Source organism: Anguilla rostrata, chromosome 9 (assembly GCF_018555375.3).
Source record: "Anguilla rostrata isolate EN2019 chromosome 9, ASM1855537v3, whole genome shotgun sequence".
NCBI classification, from domain to species: Eukaryota; Metazoa; Chordata; class Actinopteri; order Anguilliformes; family Anguillidae; genus Anguilla; species Anguilla rostrata.
In genome coordinates this window covers 34,908,267-34,932,179 of record NC_057941.1, presented here as the reverse complement: position 1 = coordinate 34,932,179, position 23,913 = coordinate 34,908,267, and the positions used below count along the sequence as shown (strand labels likewise).

Here is a 23,913-nt window from a genome sequence, read left to right as displayed (position 1 = left end):
GCTCTTTCGACTGTACGTTGAAGGACCCTAAAAAAGAAGTGAAATAGTATCTTCCCGAAAAGAAACAGTCGGTCCTTCAAATAAGGCTAATAGACATGCAGTATAGGTCTCCTGACGATACACTGAGATGTATATCATATCGGCTAGCGAGTCTTTAAAGAAATAAATATGTGTTAAATAATAATAAGTACATTGTCGATGGACCCCACGATCTGTGACAGTCATACCGTGAACTTTGGCATTTAATATCCAATACTCAGCGCGTGCCCTTTAAGAGGAACAAGTCACCTAACAATGTGATGAGAGGACCCATACAGTCTGAATGCAAGTGAAACGGTCTGCAGCAGAACACGCGCTGACTACCCTATTAGCATTATAATAAGGGCTTGTTGGAGGAATGGGGGGGTAATACATTTAGGCTTAAGAAAACATAAGGATCAAAATGGTATCCTGGATGATCTCGAGGACGGTGGTGTAAGTATTTGCTCTGCATGTTCGTACGAAGCGCGTCTGCTCGATGCGGTCAACGTAGCATCGCTGGTCATGCTAAGCTACTGCCATCATGTACGCTCTGTGATGGCTATCATGGAAGGTAATATATCTGCAGTTTCCATGCCTCCATAGCTCACCGGTACAACATCTGCCGTCCATTATTCAACAGAAACCCTTTCTTTTACACGATGGACAGTTTATCATTGCGAGCTAACAAGATGGCCAAATCACAGCGATGTTTTTTCTCTTTTGTGGTTGTCATGATTTATTTATGTCTGTGAGTAGCTTGCAAGTGTTGGAAAGCTGAAAGCATTGTGCACCTCGTCTGGAGTGAGTTCGTTTCTCATAATCACATATTTTCAGGTGCAACAACTAGCACCACCGTACTCCATTCACAGATCGACTGGCTAAAGCATCAATAACATGAGGAGAGATTTTGACCTATGAACCCCATTAGCGGTATGTTGAGTTAAATAATTGATGCACCAGGAACGAATAATTTTGCAAAGCCTTACAGGGTAGGTGTTAGGCCTATAACATTCTACAGCCTTTTAATTTACTCATGTATCTTGATTTGGAACGCCATTTTCTTGTTACAGTTTTTTTACGGTATTATCACTAGTCAATATTAACCGGCATCTCAAGTGCCGTTTAATCAATAGTGAAAAGACAGATTGCACAGAAGGCAACACATCCCACTGTGTTATCCATTATCATACAGGTATCAAGTGTTTAAGTATTAAAATACTTCTGGCATCATGTACAGCCCCATTGAACCTTCTGTGGGTGGAAACAGAGGTGGATTTCTTTTGTCACTTCATAATGTCCTAATGTTCACACAACACTGGCATGCTTCTGGAAGTGCTTTGCATGGGAATTGTGTGTGTGTGTGTGTATGTGTTTAACAGGGGTCAGTTATAGAAAATAATGGAATGGAATAGAAAAATATATATATATTGTACCCCAGTACATAAAATTCAGTTGTTACAATCAAAATAGCCTATATAAAACATATTTAAGACATAGGTTCCAAAAAACATGTATATCAGGTTGTAGAACTGGGTAGATGAGGAGAAAAAAAACGAAGCACATAGGCTATGACAAAGCAGAACGCCTTTGAGATCACACAATTATGATGTCACCTCTCCTTCACAGCCTGGCCTTTGGGATCCTCTACCCCGCCTACTCCTCGTACAAGGCAGTGAAGACGAAGAATGTGAAAGAATACGTGAGTGCAGCTAACGCTAGCGTTCCTTTTCCCTTTTTTTTTTTTACCCATGCTCCTCTCCTCCTGCGTTCCCACTATGCCCTGCGTCCGAACTGTGCAAGGCAAAGCCCTGCCTCTCTTTGTTTTAGAGCAAGAGAGGGAATGAGTGTGATTTGAATGTGGCGACGGTGTTGATGATGTCAACCGTTTTACCTATCAATCGGCGCACATTGTTGTCTGTGAAGGCCTTGAAGAGGCCGAACCGCGTCTCTCCTCCGTATCTGTGGACATCAAACAGCGTTTTTACCGCTCTTGTTCCGCGCGGCGCCATTTAAGAGGGCCCTCTGCTGCAGTCGGTTGCTATGGAAACCGGCCGAGCTGGGGAACGGCTTGCCGTAGTAGCCGGTGATGGGAGTGGAGGAGGAGGAGGAGGAGGAGGAGGAGGAGGAGGAGGAGGAGGCTGACGACGACAAGGCCCTGTTGTTATTGTGTTTCCGACAGATGGTTGGCCACCCTGCGTCTTTTCCGATCCTTGCTCAGTGTGCAGTTCACTGTGAAAATAAAAAGTAGTGTACAATTAGGAATCCAGTTTTTAATGTTGTGTAGGGAGTAGTCTCAGTGCAGGGCCTGCTTGTTATGCGCTGTGAAGTGCCACTGGTGATCAGAGTCAAATAAAATCTAAAATGCATGTGTGTTTTGCTTCAGGTCAAGTGGATGATGTACTGGATTGTGTTTGCCATCTTCACTACAGTAGAGACTGTCACGGACCTCGTCCTCTCGTGGTAAGGTGACAGGTTTTTTGTTTTGCTTTTCTCTGCCCTTCCAGAGTCCCATTGCCCCTGTACAATGAGCCCTACCCCCTGACCAAATCCCACCCAACCCACAACCCCCTCCACAGTATGCTGAGATTAGTGCACACAGAGATAATTAGCAAAACTGCGACCCACCCTTTCTTGTGAGGATGCACTCACTGATGTTTCTGGGCCAGACCTGAGTCCAGTCCCTGGTGTCTGAAGTCAGAGCACAAATATTCCATCCATTTGAAAAGTGATCATGTTACGATCCTGAAATGAGAATCAATTAGGCAATATGCTTCAGTGTACTTCCTGGTTTTATTAAAGGGTCGGGTACTTTCTGGATTTTTAAATATTATTCCTGTTTAAGTTTAAGCCGCTTGTAGTAACTTGGAGTGTATTGTTCTTGCTTTAAATCACAAAGCTGTCAATGCCCTTATACTTGCCACTGTAAAACCAGCAGGTAGCTTGAAACTTTTAAAATTATCTGTAACATTCTTCACCAAACCTAACACAGTATAGTTCCTTATTTAATTCTAATTAATAAAAAGTAAAAACCTCAGACAATGTGTTATCTTTGAAAGTAGTGCCCTGAAACAAATCTGTGTACCTGGAAAGTTTCAAAGAAATGGTAAAGGAGAGGCGAATTCACATTGAGGAGCAAAATGTGAAAAAAATAGTATATTATACATGAAGAAATCAAATATGTGCTCTCTTGCGCTGTCCCAAGTTCCCCCTGTCAAAAGCACGCTGCTGCTGCTTCCACTATGCCACGCCCCTTATTTGTTTAACGCCCCCCTCCGCCCCCCCAGCCCCATCCCCCCCCCGCACAGCGCCCATCTCCCCTCTGACTGTCCGGCCCCGTCCTGTTCCCAGGTTCCCCTTCTACTTCGAGCTGAAGATCGCCTTCGTCATCTGGCTGCTGTCCCCCTACACCAAGGGTTCCAGCGTGCTCTACCGCAAGTTTGTGCACCCGACCCTGTCCAAGAAGGAGAAGGTTAGTCACGCCCTGCCTTTCCCCTCCCTGACTTTTAAGCCCCCCCCCACCTGCTGCCAGGTGTGGAATTATTCTGTTTCTGTGGGTGTGGTGCAGCCATGGGGGGCCTCCTGAGAACCCTAACATAGACACTAAGTTAGGCCTAAATCATGAAAAAGATCTTGACAAGTAACTTTGTGTCTCATTTGTGTTCAAAAACAAATAATATATCTATTTTAAAATCAGTGTTGATGTTGAAATGTATCTTTAACACTTGGAAGAGTAGGTTTAAGTCAGTGTTCTAGAATGCCACTGCTTTCAGTTACCAGTAATGATTGTGACATCAGCATTAGAATGTTCAGTTACGAACATTCTAATCACATATTTGTGACCTCACACCTTAAGGAATTAAAGTGAACTCGCGTCCTGACTCAACTGCTCTCATCATGGCTCGCACCTAACTGAGGGACAGGCTAGCCTCAACCCTGCCCCTGGGGCCTTGACCAGTCTGTCGCCTCCCTTCTCTGGCTTTTCAGGAGATTGATGAGTACATCAGTCAGGCCCGCGACCGCAGCTACGACACCATGATGCGCTTCGGCAAGAGGGGCCTCAACCTGGCTGCCAACGCCGCCGTGACCGCCGCCTCCAAGGTGAGGCGTCGGGGCGTGGCGCCCGCCCGTGGGCGTGTCCCGCGGAGCCGCTGTATCCTCCGTGTTTCGTGCTCGCCAGGTCCCATTGCGGTCAGGTTAATGTGTGCCATCGCGGGTGTGGTCATGTTCCGGGACATGAGGCTCTGAGGGTTCACTGAACCGGGTTTTTTTGTTTAATTAGTGCTGTGCATATTAACACTGCTGTAAATGACCTGGATTGCTCATCCCATTCACTGGCCCTGCTGTTTCGGGAATCTGCGTTTTGTGGCATAACATGGCAGTGTAAAAATTGATAGGGAACTGGGCTTGTAACCTGAAAGTTTGCAGGTTCGATGTCCCAGTAGATCACTGCCATTGTGCCCTTGAGCAAGGTGCTTCACCTGAATTGCTTCAGTGTATATCCTACTGCATAAATAGGTTCTATGTAAAAACTGGTGAAGCTGTGCAAGTTGCTCTGGATAAGATGTGGATAATAGCACAAATTTTGGGTATGTGTGTGTATCTGTGTGTATGCCAGATTTGGGGTGTGGAGTCAGTCACATGGTGTATGTGGGTGCATCAGGTTTGGGGAGTGCTGTAAAATGGGGGTCTGCGCCCGCAGGGGCAGGACGTGCTGTCGGAGAAACTGCGTAGCTTCAGCATGCACGACCTCACGCTGATCCAGGACGAGGACGAACTTCGCCTGCGCAAAGCCGACGCCCGTCAGCGCGGCTCTTCGGGGCTTGGGGATGACGTGGGAGTCGGGGGCACTCTTCCCCGCGCTAAAGGCTCATCCCGTCAAGGTACAGAATCAATACAGTGTACTGCTGGGTAATGTAGTCCACAATACAGAGTATAGTGTGGATACAGCCAGCTGGTGGGTAATGTAGTCCACAATACAGGGTATAGTGTGGATACAGCCAGCTGCTGGGTAGTGTATTCTACAATACAGGGTATAGAGTGGATACAGCTAGCTTCTGGGTTATGTAGTCTACAGTACAGGGTATAGAGTGGATACAGCTAGCTGCTGTGTAATGTAGTTTACAATACAGGGTACAGAGTGGATACAGCTAGCTTCTGTGTTATGTAGTCTACAATACAGGGTATAGAGTGGATACAGCTAGCTTCTGTGTTATGTAGTCTACAATACAGGGTATAGAGTGGATACAGCTAGCTTCTGTGTTATGTAGTCTACAGTACAGGGTATTGAGTGGATACAGCTAGCTGCTGTGTAATGTAGTCTACAATACAGGGTATTGAGTGGATACAGCTAGCTTCTGGCGAATGCTCTCTGCGGGCACCGGAAACAATGCATCATTTGTTCCATACCCCCTAACCCCCCCCCCCTCCCAGCTCGCATGACACCCCCACCTTCTGACGAATCCCGTCCGAGTTCCAAGGCTGACGGGGACCAGTCGGATGCCAGGACAGAGCAGTCCGATGAGGATGCTGGGGAGAAGGTTGTGAAACGCACTGCCAGTGTCAAGGCGAAGAAACCCGCCGCGGCGAAGACAGAGGTAGACCAGTCTCCGAGCCCCGCCCCCCTTAAGCTACTGTATGCACTGAAAAGGGTCACACGTCCGTAACCAGTTTAGTTTACTTATGTTATTTCTGTTGAATTTTTACCATAAAAATCTAGAAAATCTGGTCACGGGATCCCTCCACCTATTCCATTTTGGGGAGACGCAGCCATATGCGAATGCGCGTTAGTGAATAGAAGAGGAGAATCCGTGTGGGTGGTTCTTTTAGGAAGCGTGCTGAAATTTCGGCGATGTGTTTAATTGTAAGCATAGCGGCTGGGGAACAGTGGGGGTGTGGAAGGGGGCCGGGAGCTCGGTCCAGAACAGGCTGCTCTTGTGCTTGCTCCTCCTGCTCTCTCTGGGCGCGCTCCCTGCGTTTGTTCATTGTGTGTTTCGCTGGCTTTTGACGCCCCTCTTGTCTTAAACTCAGAGCAAGACGGTGAAGAAACAACCAAAGAAGAAGACCTCGCCTACTGGCAGCGCTACTGCGGAAACGCCCTGAGCGGACTCACCCCGGCGCCGACGTAACCGCGCTGTCCGTCCGTCTGTCTGTCCGTCCGTCCGCCCGCCTGTCTGTCTGTGTCTGATGTGCACATGCACATTCTCTCACATGCACACACACACACTCTTACACCTGCACACACGAACACACATAATATTTGGGTACAGTTGCACACACTTGCGTCTCAGACACGTTCACCTGCACATGCTCATACGCATGCATGTACACACACACACACACACACACACACACACACACACACAAACAAACACACAAGATTTGAAACTCAGTCGTTTTGTCCTGCTGTGGTGAAGATCCATTCAGATTCTATAAGCAAAGGGTTTCTCGTAAGCCTAGAAGCAACAGGAAAGCACTTCAGTAGCCTTTTCACCTGTGTTGTCCTGGTTTTAATCTGACAGCTCTTTAGTGCAGTGACCCCCCCGCTGCTTGTCACGCGCGTCTGTTCAGCTGTCATGCGCCATGATGTTTCCTTGCTTGTTGACCTTTGACATGGATGGTTCTTCAGGATGTCGAGTTTCTGCCATGATTTAAGGAGGCGTGTGCGAGTGAGTGTGTGTGTGTGTGTGTGTGTGTGTGTCTGTGTGTGTGTGCACGTGTGTGTGATCTTGCCACTTTATTCCACTTTGAACATGGTATTTCAGCTCCTACTGGCCCAACAGGAGTTCTTTAGCTAAGTACCCCCCCCAACCGCTTCATTTAAAGCCTGCATTACTGACCACAGCACCAGCTAGTCTCTGGCCTGTAAGGTGTCCTGCATTTTCACTTGGCCTTCTTTCTAATTGTGGATACACATTCGTTAGATGTGGAAGGCAGTTTTGTCTCCCTGTGGGGAATTTATTTTAGGGAAATGGGACAGCTTCTCTGGGAACAGAGTAATGACTGATAAAGGAGTAGAGATGGAGATATGAGGTGTAGCGAAGGGAGAGAGGGCTACTGTCCTACCCTGCGTTTCTTCTAAAATTTGGTTGAAGTGAATATTCGGTCTCTTACTCATGCGAACTGAAACAGGCTAGAAAAAATGAACTGCCTCTTTGCATGTAACATTTGGGAAGCTGATGGCTATGGTGTCAGAGTGTGTACAGATAGTACGATTTCTCAAAATAGCAGTGGCAGCTCTTCAGTCCACTGAAGTTTTGATAAAAGTTTGCCAGTTCCATCTTCTCACACCTCTGCTTTCTCTGAGTCCCCCCCCCCCCCGCTCCCGAATTCACACTTAGTCACGTGTCGGTTTAGGGGTGAAGGGGTTGTTTTTTTCTCCTGCTCCTTATGAAACTTACTTGCTTGTAGTGCCTTCCCATCCTGCAGGCTCCTGTCAGTCAAGCAAAGCCATTGTGACCTAAGAGAGGGGGGGCGGGTCACTCTCCACTCTTTGGTCCAATCACAGGAGCAGAACCGGCAGTGGAATTTTATATGTTCTCTGGAAAAGAAAAAAGGCAATGATCAAAGTAGTCACATGAGCATTTTTTAAATTAGCTTTGCAGTTAGGTTTTACAGCTAAGCTTAGAGAGGGACACACATCTTTTCCTTGGAAAGCAGCAGGAAGTCGTGGCTGGGGAAGAGGGGGGTTTGTCGTAGGCACCGCAGGGTCTGAAGTGGGGTCTACCAGGTTGTAGCAGAGACATTGGGGTGGGGTGTGGACACCGATCTGGAAGAGGACTGGGGGGGGGACCCCAGGAGAGTGGCAGACGCTGCTGTAACTCGGGGGTTCAGAATGGGGCGTGTAGCAGAAGTCTTGGGGGCGTGTCCCTGTCCTTCAGTCACTGGGTGTCTTTAAGAACAGCACAATGGGCTGAAATGCGCACCCTGACAAAATAGCTGGGTTACCACAGGAATCGTGTCAAAACCTCTTTTTTCGTTTAAATTTAATGAGAGTTTAAAAATAGTGCTGTGCAATTAGCTCGTGATAAGCTAGGCGGAGACGGTCTTATTGCGCAAGACACTTTAAGTATATACTTTTAAAGTTCTTTACAATGTGTTTTATTCAGCAATTTTTAGAATATGCAGAACAAGGGTTGGCAGTGCCCGAGACGGTCCTGGTTTTTGTTCCAACTGAACCTAACACTAAATAACTGGATTCATTTGAATTAATCAGATGGCGAATGTAGGTGACCATGTGCAGGAGGCATTCAGAACATTCAGGCTCAGACTCTAAACCATTTGAAGAGTAGGTCTTTTTGGGATGTTTTTTTTTCCTCCAAAATTCAATGCCAGTATTCTAGAACACGATTACTTTCAGTTACCAGTAGTGATTGTTATGTCAGCATTAGTATGTTGGGTTAAGAAAATTCCAGAATTCTAATTTTAGAATTAGGGCACATTTGTGATCTTTCACCTTAATCGTCTGTTAAACTCCTGTGATCGAGCTCAGAAGGAACAGAAGCTCAGGATCGTCTCCGGCGCTTGTGGGCCAGGGTTGGTTGCCCCTGGCGTGGAGTCTCACCGGGGTGGCGTGGTGGTCACATGGGGAAATGACACAATGGGTGCGCTTGTCTTGCGTCAGGAGGAGGCCGGTGCCGCAGTTGGGCTTTGCACACGAGCATTGTGCTGTCAGGGCACTGGAGGGAAGCTCTTCATCACTGTGGTTTACTGCAGTGTTTAACGGAGGGACCTGTTAATATGGGCCCATTCTGGGTTATTGCCTGTTGTCAAACAAACAGATTAGCTTGCTTATCTTCGCCCTTCTGACTGAGGGTGTATAAAAGGTCTTGGGCGAGGAACACAGTTTGATCGATTGGAGATGCTGTTATGCACCCATTTCCAGTCTAAACAGTATATGATATATAGTAACAGCAGTACTTCGGGCCTGTCTATCTGTTTAAAATCAGATGGTTGAAGAAATCAGTCCAAACGCCTTTGGAAGATGAAGTTGTGTTGAAGTTGTACAGTAGAGGATATTGGCAAGGTTTGTTAAGCTGTGATTGGCAGAACTTGAATAATATTTAGCTGTTGTGATGCTTTGAGAGGATCCTGTTCTGCATTGCGCATGTGTAGGGTGCTATTTTAGTGTTTGCATTTTGCATTTGACAATTGGCCTATTTTTGAGTCCGGAGTGTAACACCAAATGTGAACTGCAGGGGGAGCACTGACTTCGTGTCTGGGAAGAATATCTCCTTAATGTTAATGTGTACATATTCATAATAATGATACTATTACCTGTATGAATGGCTTGTTTCCGTTACCAAGACTGTTGGAGCACAGCAAAGAACCAGACAAATCGTAGTTGATTTGACAGATTGTGTTTGATTTCTGTCCGGTAGAAATATTTAAAACATTTTGTACGTTGAAATTTTAATTCAGTCTTCTTGAAAATAATGGTGTCTTACAAGTCCATATGGGCTGGGCATTTTTATGATGCATGACATCGGATGGAAAATAGATATCAGTCAATCAATGTCACCGATTTAAGTGTGATTTTAGATACTTAAATAAAACCTAATTCTTTCACCTCACTGTTGCTCAAGCAAGGGTCCTAAAATGGGTGTGGTCAACAGCTTGTTATTATGATGTCATTTCTTTTCAGACTCCCTTTCCCACTGCAGTTTACAGGGCAGATTTATATACTGTCAGTTGCTCTGCTTTTTATTTAATAAATAAATCATGAAAACTTTATTAGTTTGTTCACCTGCACTACATAGGTGCCCCGCGCTGGGTGTGAACCTGTAACAGACTAGTTCCCTGAACCCTGCCACTATTGATATTTACTGATGAACACTACCGCTGTTGATATCCACTGACAAATACTGCCACTCTTCGTATACTCCTGATGAAAAACATACCTTTACAATCCGAGACGTATCTTTATCCGATCAATTTGATATCCAGTGCCCACACATTTTAAACATCTATTTTATTTTTTTGTTTTGTTTAGTTGAAATTGCACTTGTAACAGGCTTTCTATCTGCCTGGTGGCTTGTTAGATGTTTAAACGTCAAGCCTAGCAGACTACCACTGAATCCTTTAGAAAAACAAACTGACATGTACTGTAGTGACACCAGGCCAGACTTTTGTGATTTAACAAACCTCTAAGCGACCAGACTTAGAGACCAGAGGAACTCAGCTTGTATTGCATCAGACCCCTTGGCTTTCTTGATCTGTGGGTAAGTTCAGTATAAAAAGGAATGTAAAAGATTTTTCAAAAATGATCTATACTGCAAATAATATTAAAAAGAAAACCTGTGTATGTGTGTGAGTGGGGGTGGAGGTGGGGGTGTAGATTGCCTGTAAATACATAATACTACAATATAACTCTTTTTTTTTTTGCTTTTTAATTTATGTCTTATTTAACTCTGTCATTATTCCAGAAAGTTCCACATGGGAATTTTCTCTGATATACTTTTATTTGTGCAAAGTATTAATGTAAATGAAGGTAAATGAGTAAAATCTGAGAGACTGCTAATAAAGATTAATGTATGTACTGATTTGTGCTTAAGTACAAATAACCAACGTTATAAATAAAAGAACAGCAATCAGCGTGTGTTTTTATTGTCATTAATAATCATTCAGGTTTTTGGACTTTTGTACATCTCCAAAGGATATTAGAATTAATAATTCAATTTAAAATGAATTTACTTTAAGATGCTTTCTCAGTACCCCAGTCCACCACACTTTAGAGCTTTATTCTTAAAAATCTGAGGACACTGTGCCATTATTGCAAAAACCACTTTACTATGATTACCGTTCAAATTAATTTGGTAATCTTCACGGCAAGTGTGTGGTTCAGATTTGACTGATTGTAAAGATGGCACATGCTCTATGTAAGTCATGGACATAACTCTCGATTGTATTGTGCATCAGTAATATTCAGCCATTATATGCGGTTAAATGCAAAGGTATTGAGACAGTAACACAATTAAATTTGGCTCTGTACGCCAACACATTGGATTTGAAATAAAAGCATGAATATGAGGTTGTCAGCTTTACTTTGAGGATGTTTACATCCATACTGGTTGATCCCTGTGGCCTGTTATTGGATTAGATTCCTGTACACATGGTGCCCTATAGGCAAAGTGCTGAGGAGAGTCCGTGGCATCAGCAGGGCAGTATGTCAGCACTACATGTGGCAGGCTCCGTGTGTGCGTGTGTGTGTCTGTCAGTGTGTTAAGTGTGTGTGCATGTGTGTCAGTGTGTTAAGTATGTGTGTGCTTATGTATGTGTCTGTCAGTGTGTGTGGGTGCATGCATGTGTATGTGTGTGTGTGTGTGTCAGTGTGTTAAGTATGTGTGTGTGTATGTGTCTGTCAGTGTGTGTGCATGTGTGTGTGTCAGTGCGTTAAGTATGTGTGTGTGTGGGTGCATCCGTGTGTGCGTGCATTCATATGTGTGTGTGTGAGTGTCAGCGCGTTAAGTGTGTATGTGTGTATGTGTCTGTCAGTGTGTGTGTGTGCATGTGTGTGTGTCAGTGCGTTAAGTATGTGTGTGTGGGTGCATCCGTGTGAGTGTGCATGCATGTGTATGTGTGTGTGGGTCAGTGTGTTAAGTATGTGTGTGTGTATGTGTCTGTCAGTGTGTGTGTGTGTGTGCATGTGTGTGTGTCAGTGCGTTAAGTATGTATGTGTGTGTGCGTGCATTCATATGCGTGTGCATTTGTGTCAGCGTGTTAAGTGTGTGTGCATGTGTGTCAGTGTGTTAAGTGTGTGTGCATTTGTGTCAGCGTGTTAAGTGTGTGTGCATGTGTGTCAGTGTGTTAAGTGTGTGTGCATGTGTGTCAGCATGTTAAGTGTGTGTGCATGTGTGTCAGCGTGTTAAGTGTGTGTGCATTTGTGTCAGCATGTTAAGTGTGTGTGCATGTGTGTCAGTGTGTTAAGTGTGTGTGCATGTGTGTCAGTGTGTTAAGTATGTGTGTGTGTATGTGTGTCAGTGTGTTAAGTATGCGCGTGCGTGTGATCAGAGAGAGATGGAGAAGAGCGAGTTTGCCTGTGTTTGCCAGTAGATGGGTTGCATAAGGCTCTGCAGTCTCTGAATCTCATTAGAGCTGATGAGGATGGAGGCGGAAGCAGAGGCGGGGGGGTGCGTGGAGGCGGGGGGGGGGTGCGGGGGTGTTCTGCAGTGCCACACCTGCAAGGAGAGACCTGACACTGCAGGAAGAGAGAGGGGGGGTGGGAGAGGGAGAGAGAGGGATTCCCCGCATAAAAGGGGGCGGGACGGAATTTCCGGTCTACCCCGCTATCCCCCTCTCTCCGAGTTCCCTCCTTTCTTTTCGGGAGGGAAGAGAGCGAGTGATGCACTTGCTAGCTGCGCAGTGGGGGGGGGGGGGAGGGATTCTCTGACTAACCCCCCCCAGAAACCTGGGTGCATTGTGATGTCAGAGGAAACCCTGTTGTGTAACTGCTTCAGAGCGGGGCGTTGCCTCTGGTGCCTGCGTGCGAGCGAGCGAGAGGGGAGCTGCAGGTTTCTTCACCAAGTGGGAATCCTCTTTATTTTGCTATAAAAGATAAAATCTTATTAAAAATACTTATTTCCTATCTCCGCATTTCTACATGGCTCTTATCCCTATAATGTTGTGACTCTCAAATCTTTCAGTCTACCGTTAATCCTCTTTTTCTGTTCTATTTCAAACAAGGTTTGATAGATATCTAATCATAGCGGACCAGCATGGCATAAATCTAATAAGAGCCTTTAGTGCAATATTTTGTATTGACTGATTAATAGGATATGTAGCTCTGTTTTACACATTTCTGGTGAGCTGGTGAATTGGTTGTCGGCATGTGAAAGAGAGGAGGAGGTAGACTGATAGAAATGCGGGGGAAAGGCAGTCCTGCACCCGCTGCTTCATCCTGGGGAAAGCAGCCGGTGTCTGCGGTTGTTTTCCCCGTCTTATTCGGTCGCCCGCTCTCAGTTCTATACGCCCGTGTTTCTCTAGCGCGCGTTTCTCTAGCGCGTACGCCCCGGGAACCCGTGAGGAGAGGCGCGTCTCGCTGCGGCAGCTCGGACAGCGAGGACCGCAGACCCGCAAAACCGGCGGCCGAGGGAATTGGGGGAATTCCCCGTGTGACGTCAGACCGGCTGGGTTGCATAACGCAGAGATGATGGAGACGGGCAGAGGGAAGCTTCTGCGGGCGTGCACGTGTGTGTGTGTGTGTGTGTGTGTACATGGATGCAGTTGTGTGTCTGTGTAAACATGCACTGTGTGTGTTTGTGTGTGTGTGTGTGTGTGTGTGTGTGTGTGTGTATGTGTGTACATAGATGCAGTTGTGTGTCTGTGTAAACATGCACTGTGTGTGTGTGTGTGTGTGTGTGTGTGTGTGAGTGTGTGTGTGTGTGTGTGTGTGTGTGTGTGTGTGTGTGTGTGTGTGTGTGTGTGTACATGGATGCAGTTGTGTGTCTGTGTAAACATGCACTGTGTGTGTATGTGTGTGTGTGTGTGTGTGTGTACATGGATGCAGTTGTGTGTCTGTGTAAACATGCACTGTGTGTGTATGTGTGTCAGCAGGGAAGCGAGATATAGTTGGACCTGCATATCATTAAGTGGGTCAAAATGACTTGAGGGGAAATTCACAATCGGGTGTGGTGGTTCAGCCAAGACAAATAGATGGACCAGGATACTATTTAGGTGGATGTGACCCATGAACTACAAGCAGGTTCTGTACCCTCTCTGGAGTGAGCTTCTTTCCACAGGTGCACCCCTCTATCCAAATAAAGCAGGTCTAAAGGACCCTTGGCCATGTATCCTTTTCTCAGTTCATACAGCGCTATGTGAACTTGTGCTGTAAAAGACACTTTAATTCAGTAGCCTTTGGGTGGAAATGTAGCCAGCATATACTGTCTGCTGTTCCTCACCCCTGCTGTCGAGGCTAATATTTGCCTCAGGACCAGTTTTTCTGGGGATCCACAATGCAGTTCCTCAGCGAAACACCAGGGGGCGTTGCTTGATCATTAACTGATTGACTGATTAAATTCTTTCATTGGTGTGGAATGGGGGAGCCCGCTATTTCCTAGCAATGTCTGTTTGTTCTTGTTCTTCTTGTTCTTCTTCTTACTCTTCTTTTTCTTCTTGTTCTACTCCTTTTTCTTAATAATAATATTAATTACATTCCTATAATTTTTCATATTAACTTGGAAGATGTTGTCATCGAGGAGCAGCGGAGCAGTTGGCTAGCATGCAGAATACAGTGCTGACATGTAAACAGTGATTTATTCATTTTATGACCCCAAGTGACATGGATCTGCAGTAAGATCTGTCTCTGGGCTTCACCATTTGGCTTGCTGGAGAGTGACATGGGAAGTTCAGATGTCAACAGGTAGAGGAAGCAGGACTGTTTTAGAGGAAATACAGTGGGAAAAATAATTGAGCAAATACAATAATTACCTGTAGAGCTTTATTATTATTATCGTTATGTGGATGTACAGTATGTATCCATTAAAATTGCAAAGTGTTCTTTTTACTCTGAGATATTTCTTATACTTTAAACTAATGCTACCACGTCAAACTTTGAGAATATCATATGACCCAAGGCGCAATGCCTGTTTTCTCTTATAGTTGTGCGGTATGTCACTGCACTGATGTATCTATGGCGACAAAGCTATGTTGCGGTCCACCACGTCTCTGTGGAGACAGAGCTGTGCTGGATTCTGTCTCGTCTCTGTGCAGACAAAGCTGTGCCAGGGTCCACCACGTCTCTATGGAGATGCAGCTGTGCTGGATTCTGTCTCGTCTCTGTGGAGACATAGCTGTGCTGGATTCTGTCTTGTCTCCGTGGAGACATAGCTGTGCTGGATTCTGTCTCGTCTCTGTGGAGACAAAGCTGTGCTGGATTCTGTCTTGTCTCTATGGAGATGTAGATGTGCGGGATTATGTCTCATCTCCGTGGAGACAGAGCTGTGCTGGATTCTGTCTCGTCTCTGTGGAGACAGAGCTGTGCTGGATTCTGTCTCGTCTCCGTGGAGACAAAGCTGTGCTGGATTGTGTCTTGTCTCTGTGGAGACAGATCTGTGCTGGACTCCGGACATGCAGATAAAATGCTGCCTCGCTGTAGATTCCCAACCGCCTGGGAGAGACTGGGGTCTTCCTGCGTTCACCACAGGAAAAATAATCTCCTCACTGCTGCTGCTCTGACCTATTTTCTCAGCCTTCGTGTCCAGATTACATAAAACAGACTAGAGTGCGGCATTCCCCACAGCTGGAAAGCCAACTGCTAGCTGCTCCTGTACAGTATGTGTGTGTGTGTGCGTGTGTGTGTGTATGTGTGTTTGTGTTCTCCTGTGGGAATAGTGAAGAATCTGGAAGCGTACATCATGATTTGGTGATTGCAGGACTCAGAACCCCGCTGTGCTGCTGTTGGATTGTGGGGCTAATCGGGTTCGCTGAACTCACTCTGTCCAGGGCTTCCTGGAGCCAAACACAAGTGGGTGGACATTTTCCTCAGTACTGTGCCTTCCATTTCAGACAGGGCTGAAGTCACCTCACATTTCCGCTTTCTGGAGGGCACAGATAGAGCCCTGTGATGTGGTGGGACTGAACTCAACAGCAGGGGGTTGTGGGTTCAAACCCTGGTTGTGATACTGCTTGTTTCACCCATGATAGACCACTAGTGTTCTACTCTAAAATGCTTTGGTTAATATGTCCAGTCGTGTATTGTCTGTGCATCTTATGCAAAAACATAAACTGTGCTAGGACAACCTGAATAATGGTGTCTGCAAAGCAAATAAATTTAGGTTTTAATGTGAAAGGCTTTGAAATCAATACGTTAAGGTGGTCTTGCTCTGCCCGGTTCTTACAAAGTCAGCATTTAAAATGCTAATAATGCTCCGCAGCACTCCCTCTCCTTATATGGACTTCCTGCCATTTGCTCTGTTGCTGTGCTTCACAACTGACTGAATAACATTTCATTCAGCAGCGCATGGTCAACTGTTTGAATTAAACAGGCTGCCTGTATGCAGACCTACCCTTTTCACATCTATGAGCAAAGTGACGTCTGATGGCGCTGTCTGTTTATATCAGCCTTGTAATGTCCTTTTGACTTTTGTTTTTTTACATTTCTCTCTCTCTCTCATGATGTGTGAACAGTGCCTACTGTGGGTATCCATGGTAACGCACACCGCGAGTACGCCAGAGACCTCGTCTCCCAGTAACAATGGCACTCATTACTGACACGTACCTTCCATGCTAATTAAGCCGAGCGGCGGTAATTGGAGGGGTCAAGTGGGCCTGTGGATTCGCTTCCCCTTCTCTGGCCCCGGCGACAAACGGAGAATGCGCCGGGCGACCCACCCGCGCGGCCGGCGTGTCCGCACCGTCGCCGCGGCAGCTGGCCGCCACTCAGGGGTTGGGAGTTTGACCTTCATTAATCTCCGGGTCCTCTTGGTTTATAATCAAACGGGAACAAACCGTAAATCGAAATAAAAGTAAATAAAAGTCCGTCTTTAATCTCGACCCGGCTATTGAACCCGTAACGCAGACAGCCAGCTTCTTGCAATCTCCCCCTGTCGCGTCCGAGGGACATCTTCGTAATCGCCGCTTTCGTAGCGCGCACGAAAGAGCAATATTTGTGACTTTTTATGAGATTTTGGGACCGATGCGGTCGGGATTGAGTTTTATCTGGTCGTTATTCTTCATTCCGAGGGAGTGAAACAGGCAGAGAAAATATTTGGAGAAAGAGACAGAGAGAGGGAGGGAGGGAGGGAGGGAGGGAGGGCGAAGGAGCCCATGAGCTGACTGCTGCCCAAGCAGCCCTTCCGGCCTCGCGTTAGGGACGTCTGGTCAGTCCTCAGCCCCCTCAGCTCATAGGCCGTCACGGTCGCTGTCCAGGGTGCTGAACACAGTCCCAGTATTTTTTCCCCCCTCGCAAGATGAAGTCAGAACAGCGGGGGTTCTATATTTGTCTTGCTTCATTGTGAATTAATGAGCCGCTCTTCGGAGGGACCCCGAGGGCAGTTTAATGTGCAGTGACAGCGTGAATCTCCTGGGGGTGTTTCCCACGGAAATCCTTCTCTATTATTCAAGTGACCAAAACCAAGCATTAAAAAGTGGGCTGTTCCTTCCATCTTGTTTCTGTCCCTGGCCTTATGTAATGGTCAGATTGTGGACTAGCAGAGCAGAGCGTTTCCTGTTTCTCTATGGTCTGTTCACTATGGACTGTAGTTCAGAAGCAGACTCCTAGTCCCTGCACCCCATCCACAGGCAGTGTGTGGGGATTTGTTACGAATCCACTATGTGATAAAAAAAAAAAAACGATTTTGTTCTCTAAACTTTCTGTGACTCCTGTTCAGTGTGGGGAAAAGCCTGTTATCCTCTCTGTGTCAGATACCACAGTGGAAAACTTTATTTTCCTTTGGGAAACTGTTAGTGCTCGAATAGGCACAGTAGTAAACACTTCGACAAAGCCAGAGAGAGAGAAAATATTAACATAAGCTGTGAGGTACTCTGCATGGATGTGTGCAGGTATGAAGCTACGTGTGTAGGGTGTGTGGCTACATGAGTGTGGGAGATTTTTTGAGATGTGTTGTGCATGTTTGTGAGCAGATGTAGGATTTGTGAAGTGTGTGCGTGTGGCTATGTGTATGTTGGTGTGCATTTATGTGTAGGAACTGTGAAGTGTGTGTCACTGTGGTTATGTGTGCATATATATGATTTTTGAAGTGAGTGTGCATGCGGCTATGAGCTGGTATGAGTTCTGAAGTCTATATATCTGACCATAAATGTAGGACTTGTGCCACTTGTTACATTTGGGTGTTGGATAGTGAGATAGGGTTATAAGTATGTTCACAACTTTGGACAAAACTCCTAAACTTGTTTTCACAGAGAGAGAGAAGGCAAAAATGCACATGCATACACACAAATGAAAACACATACGTGCTTACAGTGAATGGGACACATTTGGTCAGGAGCACCATGGCTCATCAATGATGAAGTACCGTGGAAACGGGAGGAAAGAGAAACTGGAACACCTGGAGCTAGAAGGAAACTATGAGTCTGTATGTGCCTGTGTGCATGTATGTTTCAGCATGCATGTGAGCGTTTTAAGCATGCGTGTGTGCATATTATGTGATTACATAATGCTGGTGCATGTGAACGTGTGTGTTGGTGTTAGAGTGTGTGCGCGCATATATGTGTGAGCATGTCTGTCCATGCATGCATGTGTTCACGTGAGAGTATTTGCATTTGAGTGTATATGGGAGTGTGTATTTTTGCTTGGGTTACTGTTTGTGTGTATGTGGACATGTGTGTGTCTGTGTGTGTGTGTGTGTGTGTGTGAGTGTGTGTATTTGGTTGCGTGCGTGTGTGCATGCATGCATGTGTGTGTGTGTGTGTGTTTGTGTGCATGAGAGAGAGTGTGTGTGTGTGCGTGTGTATAGATGTACGTGTGTGTGAGTATGGATGTGCATGTGTGTGTGTGTGTGAGTGTGTGTGTGTATTTGGATGCGTGCATGTGTGCATGCATGTGTGTGTGTATGTGTTTGTGTGTGCGTGAGTTGCTCTGTGTGTGTGTGTGTGTGAGTGTGTGTGTATTTGCATGCGTGCGTGCGTGCGTGCATGCATGTGTGTGTATAGATGTGCATTCGTGTGTATGTGTGAGCGTGTGTGTGTTTATAGATGTGCATGTGTGTGTGTGTGTGTGTGTGTGAGTGTGTGCGTGTGTGTGTGTATGTGTGGGAGTGTGTGTGAGTGTGTGTGTGTGTGTGTATAGATGTGTGTTGTGTGTCTTTGGGGGGAAACCCTTATTCCGCCCACTTCAGCTGCGGTCTATTACCAAAGAAGTGGAGCTGCTCCCCCTCTCTCTCCTGCGACGCTAAATTATTTAACAAGAAGCTCTCTATATTACTGCATAAATATTACATCAATACACTGACATTTATATATTTCCTGTACTCCCCCCCACCCCCCCACTCTTAGTTCCCCTATTACACCATACATGGCTCACGTTCTTTACTTTAACGCCGGCTGTCACAGGTACTTTTGCTGTTGCCATGGAGCCAGTGATTTAACCGGGCCCAACCTGTCAGCTGTGGGTGTGCTGTCACCGGTCACCGCGGGCGTCTCAGCTAATTCCAGCTATTGCGTAACCATTAACCTGAGCTAACCCACAAGTTCCACAGAGTGAAACTTCACCTTCCAGAACAGGTCAGCTGATTCAGTAACTGGCCAATCAGAGTGACCCCCCAAGGCTCCCGCTGGGTTCATTTCACCTTGTACCCTTCTCTTAACTTGCAGCTGAAGCTTAGCAGGACTGGGACTGGTTAATAATCTGACGGGGATCTCCTGGGAAACCTGGTTGATCCTGTAAGTGTGATTGGTGGGTTAGAGGGCAGCTTCACATCTGGATGCTCGACTATAATGAGCGGGTCTTTCCTAAGGCACTGAACCCAAAGAATAGGGTTTCCTGGTGTCTTTGGGAGTTTCAGTTACTTTTTGTTTTTGCCTAATCAGTCTCTGATGAGAAAATAAATAAATTCTTAAATTCTCCCCCTGTCCACTTCAGTTGAGCATTCAGGTATGAAATGGCTGCCGCGCATCACCAAGGTGGGTTGGCTGTCACTGTAGTGGTGGTGGTTGGGGATTGGGGGAGGGGGGGTGTAGGTTATCATCACAAGCAGGAATGGGGCGTTAACTGGGCTTTCTAAACCCAGCAGAGGGGCCCAAAACCAAGGGGGTCCTGATGAGGCCTGTGTGTGCCAATGCAGAACTGAAGGTCTTATTGGATTTCTCAAGGGTTGTGTTTCCCCCCCCCACTCCTTCAGGTACAGTCAGTCTCGCCCGGCCGTGCGTTCGTACCCTCAAAAGATCAAAAGATGTACTTTGCCGATGGCGGGTGTTTATATTGACACACTGCACGCACCTTGCGGGAGACAGCTATAGTCCCTGTGCAGGTAAATGTCACGGCGAATGTGTTTGTGTGCTGAGTGTACCACAGCAGGACGCACTGCTGAGACCTGGGCCCCTGCAGAGGCTGGCTTGAGACAACGTCCACCTCCCTCCTACACCCCCGCGCCCCCCCCCCCCACCCCCGTCCCTCTGGGCCCGGTGCGGCGAAGCCGGCGGAGAGAGAGACTCTGTTATTGGTGTCGAAGACGGCAGGGTTCTCCGGTTTCAGCGTGGGGGCGGGATCTCCGCCGATGGAGATTTCCAAACACCGTGCTTTTCCCAAGGAGAGTCCCGTCCACCCCCACCTCTCCCCCTCCCCTCTGCCAACCCCCCCATCCAAACCTTCCCACGCAGAACACCGAAGAACACAAACACACAATCTCTCACATCGTCTCTCTCTCTCCCTCCCCAGCTCCTCGCCCACTGCTCCAGCCTCGTCAGAGAGCTTTCCGGGTCTGTGGGCGAAAAATAAATCATTAAAATAAATCACGGAAAAAAAGGCCAAGAAAGAGAATTAGCTTTCCCTTTAACTACATGCTGTTATTGCTGTTTCTTTCTCTACCTCTTTTTTTTTGCCTTCTCTTTCAGAGAAGCGATGTCCAAACATGATCCCCGGCATGATTTATACAAAAGAGTTTATCGACGGATTGGGCTGTGGTGCAGCCAATAAGGAACTATAGGGCTTGTAACAGGAATGCTGCCTGCTTGACTCCCCAGGTAACAAATGTCAGGTAATTTTCAGCTTCTGAAAGGATTGCTTGTCCACTATCGCCTACGTTGGCAAGATAATGACATTTGCTATGAAACTTCACAACCTCCGACCCAGACGTTATTCGTCACGCAGGAAGTTCCACGGACCTCTTGTGTGTCACCCACAGTCCTGGTAAATGAGTTTCAGTGCCAGGTCAGCAACACGGGGAGTTTTTCTTATAAATAAGGGGCGCTGAAATAATGATGCTGATGGAGATGAGTGCGAGAATAGTCACCTCAGTCGTACCCCCGAGGCGTTCGGTCTTTCTGAGGCTTGCAGAAAAGACGTCGGAGGCTGCAGTAAAGAGATTTGAGAAGGCGCTTATGAGTCATGCAAACAGAGAGAGAAAGAGAGAGTGAGAGAGAGAGAGAGACAGAGAGAGAGAGAGGGAGAGAGAGAGGAGAGAGAGAGAGAGAGCCGCCCCACAGGCGCAAACGCCTACAACACGTCTTTAAACTCAATAACACACCCCCACAGCCTCAAACTAACAAAAACAACAAATAATAACGGTAATAAAAAGTATGCGCCATAAAGCAGTGGCTGAAGAGGGCCGCTCATCCGCGAGGCTCCGCGGGTCTGAGGAGGAGGAGGGCTGTTTATGCGCTTTCTGCGCTCGCTCAGTCTTTACATCAGCCTCATTCTGTTATTATAAAACCAAGGAGCAGGAGGAGGAGGAGGAGGAGGAGAATTCACCATTCAACCAAAACCATCCTAAACTTGTTTACGACTTTCGTGATTAACAAGCTTGTCGGCTGAAATAAGGCTCGTCTGTCAGCATTCCGGCGCTTTCTTCACCGAGCGTGCGGAAAGTTTTATGGCACCCCGGTGCACATAACATGAAATGTTTTAAATTGAGTTTTTTTGAGAATGAGAAAGAAAAATGAGGAATGATTGAGTTACACTGACTAGTTTGGATTATGAGTGAGATCAGAAACTATTAATTCTTTCATTATAACTGTAATGATGTTACATGACAAAAGTAATGCAAGCACATTAGATGATATCGTGTAAAAAATTGAATCGGATACCTAATGAGTTTTTCATTTCCACAAACAAGTGCTTTTCTACTAGATTAATTTATAATGGGCCTAAGTCCTGGGCTCACAGTATGTGGAGACAGCAAGATTGTAAGTCTTGTCTTCCAGCTTTAGGCCTCATTTGAGTTCACGAGCCACTTGGACATAAATCAGGGGATGTTTTACTGGGAGCTGGATCCAAAGCAGATGTCAGCAAGGTCAGTGTCTGGGGTGTGTTTTATGACGCAGCCGAAAAAAGGTTTTTAGATTGGTGGCAATTTATGTGGGACCTAACCTCAGGGAGACAGGAACTGCTCTAGGGCGTGGAGGGGCCACGTGGTCTGGTGTGGAATCTCGGCCCTGCCAAGGCAGACTGTGTGGCAGCAGTTTCCTAGAGCTGTGGTTCCCACACACCGAGTCCATGGCCCGGCGCCGGCCCCTCACAACATGGCCGCCGGTCTCCGGCGATCACAGTTAGTCACTCATAATGAAATGCGTGATGTTGCTGTCCGGGCAACTTGTGGCGGTCCCTGAGACTTTGAGACTCAGCTTTGCCAGTCCACAGGCTGAAAAAGTTTGGGAGCCACTGCTCTAGAGCGGGGCATAACTGGCAGTATGCCCATCAGAGGGTTCTGCACTGGCACTTTGGGAGGGGGGGGTTTCAGGCAATCGGGACAACCATGACTCATCGCACCCCAGCGATTTGGTCTGCCCAGTTGGGTACCTGCAGTCCACCTGCACAAGCTGCACATGTAGTGCCCTCCTTGTGTACGTGTGTGAGCTGTGGAGGTAAAGGAAACAGGGACGTCTCCCAAACTGTAGGAGGAGATGGCAGCAATGAGCGGAAAAACACCTGTGATTAGGCATCACAAACTGGCAGAAAATAGAGGAAAAATTCAAATAGAACGTATATATTAACCAAAACGCGAATAAGACAGACGCGTGGGATCAATGAGAGAAGAACCGGTTTCAAAATGGAGCCCGTGTGGAACTCGGGTGGCTAGCATCTCATGAGTACGTAACTGCGTGCGTGTGCCCGCATCTGTGTTTGTGTATATGCGTGTGTGTACTCTATGTGTGTGTGTGTGTGTATCTGTGAACGTGTGTCTGTCAGTGCACATTAAATTGCTCCCTTAATAAGAGCTGGCATCTCTCTGTGGACACCGTGTGTTATGACCATGATCTTGTTTGTAACGCCGTTACAGACACACTGACCTATTCTGTTAGACTTACTGTCAATGTCAGGCTTGACTTCCAAGGGCAACAGTGTACACTGCATTGGTGGTGATGGTGGGGGGGGGGGGGGCGTACAAAGCCTTGGAGGGAGGTCAGAGTTGTACATTAAACCTGAAATATTCATATTATTGTAACCATCCATCGTCAACTCACTTTCTCAATAATGTGCTACACATCTCAAGATGCCATTTTTAAGCCCATCTTTCCATTGCTGTTGTGTTCCTAATTTAAATTATCGATTTAAAAAACCTGAGGTTCTCTGAGGATCTGTGAGGGGGTGGCTGTTAAATGATTTAAAATGTTTGGTTTTTTTAAAGCATTTTTTGGCCAAGTAATGACAACATCTGATAATGGGTAATGTGTCAATCAGACCACTTTCCATTTTGAGAAGTGTCAGTCAGGAAGGGTGTAAAAAAAATGTGTTGAAAAGCGGCTGAATCACTGCTACAAGTGATCTGGCGACTGCGACGCAGCCACATTCACGGCCAGTCATGCTGTTCTCCCGCGGAGCCAAGATACCGAGATACTCATCTTTTCCGTTTTGCAGCTACGAGTCCGTCCAGCTGGTAGCTTTCTGCCTGAAGACCTGCTGTGCATTAGTTGGCCAAGGATTTGAGAGCAATGGTGCTGATAATGAATACAATTTAAATAATGCCTAAATAAAATTACCATAGCTTAAAAAGTCATCCTCAGGCCATGGTGTCTTCCACTCTTTTCCAGCACCAGATTGTAAAATGCGTGCAACGGTGTAACCAATAAAAGAGGATTATGAAACGATGATGTGGACGGAGGTGATTGGTCACATTGAGATGGGCATGACCCCAGTGATTCATTAACCCTTCACTGTCCATAGAAACGTGCCATTTCAGATGCCCTCCATCTTCATCCATTATGAGGTTATGGAGAGAGGCTCAGTTAAGTTCTGAATGCAGGGTCTTCCAGTGGGTGGGGGGCTGGGGTGGGGTGGGGGTG

At 46.6% G+C, this 23,913-nt stretch overlaps 1 protein-coding gene across 1 annotated transcript; it reads left to right on the top strand.

Annotated features, from left to right (window-relative positions):
- The first annotated feature begins 278 nt into the window (after positions 1 to 278).
- reep2 (receptor accessory protein 2) lies at positions 279 to 10,611 on the top strand. Its single transcript, XM_064351949.1, has 8 exons — positions 279 to 474; positions 1,648 to 1,720; positions 2,405 to 2,481; positions 3,370 to 3,490; positions 4,006 to 4,119; positions 4,721 to 4,901; positions 5,452 to 5,615; positions 6,049 to 10,611. Exons 1-8 carry the CDS (start codon positions 443 to 445, stop codon positions 6,118 to 6,120), a joined length of 834 nt encoding a protein of 277 aa, XP_064208019.1. The 5' UTR covers positions 279 to 442; the 3' UTR covers positions 6,121 to 10,611.
- The last annotated feature ends 13,302 nt before the right edge of the window (positions 10,612 to 23,913 follow it).

What these genes read in the sequence shown, in the direction of transcription:
- reep2 (XM_064351949.1), top strand. Translation starts at nt 443, where the DNA reads ATGGTATCCTGGATGATCTCGAGGACGGTGGT. An exon ending in CCCTGTCCAAGAAGGAGAAG is followed by an intron (nt 3,491 to 4,005) that starts GTTAGTCACGCC and finishes CTGGCTTTTCAG; the next exon opens with GAGATTGATGAGTACATCAG. An exon ending in CCGCCGCGGCGAAGACAGAG is followed by an intron (nt 5,616 to 6,048) that starts GTAGACCAGTCT and finishes TCTTAAACTCAG; the next exon opens with AGCAAGACGGTGAAGAAACA.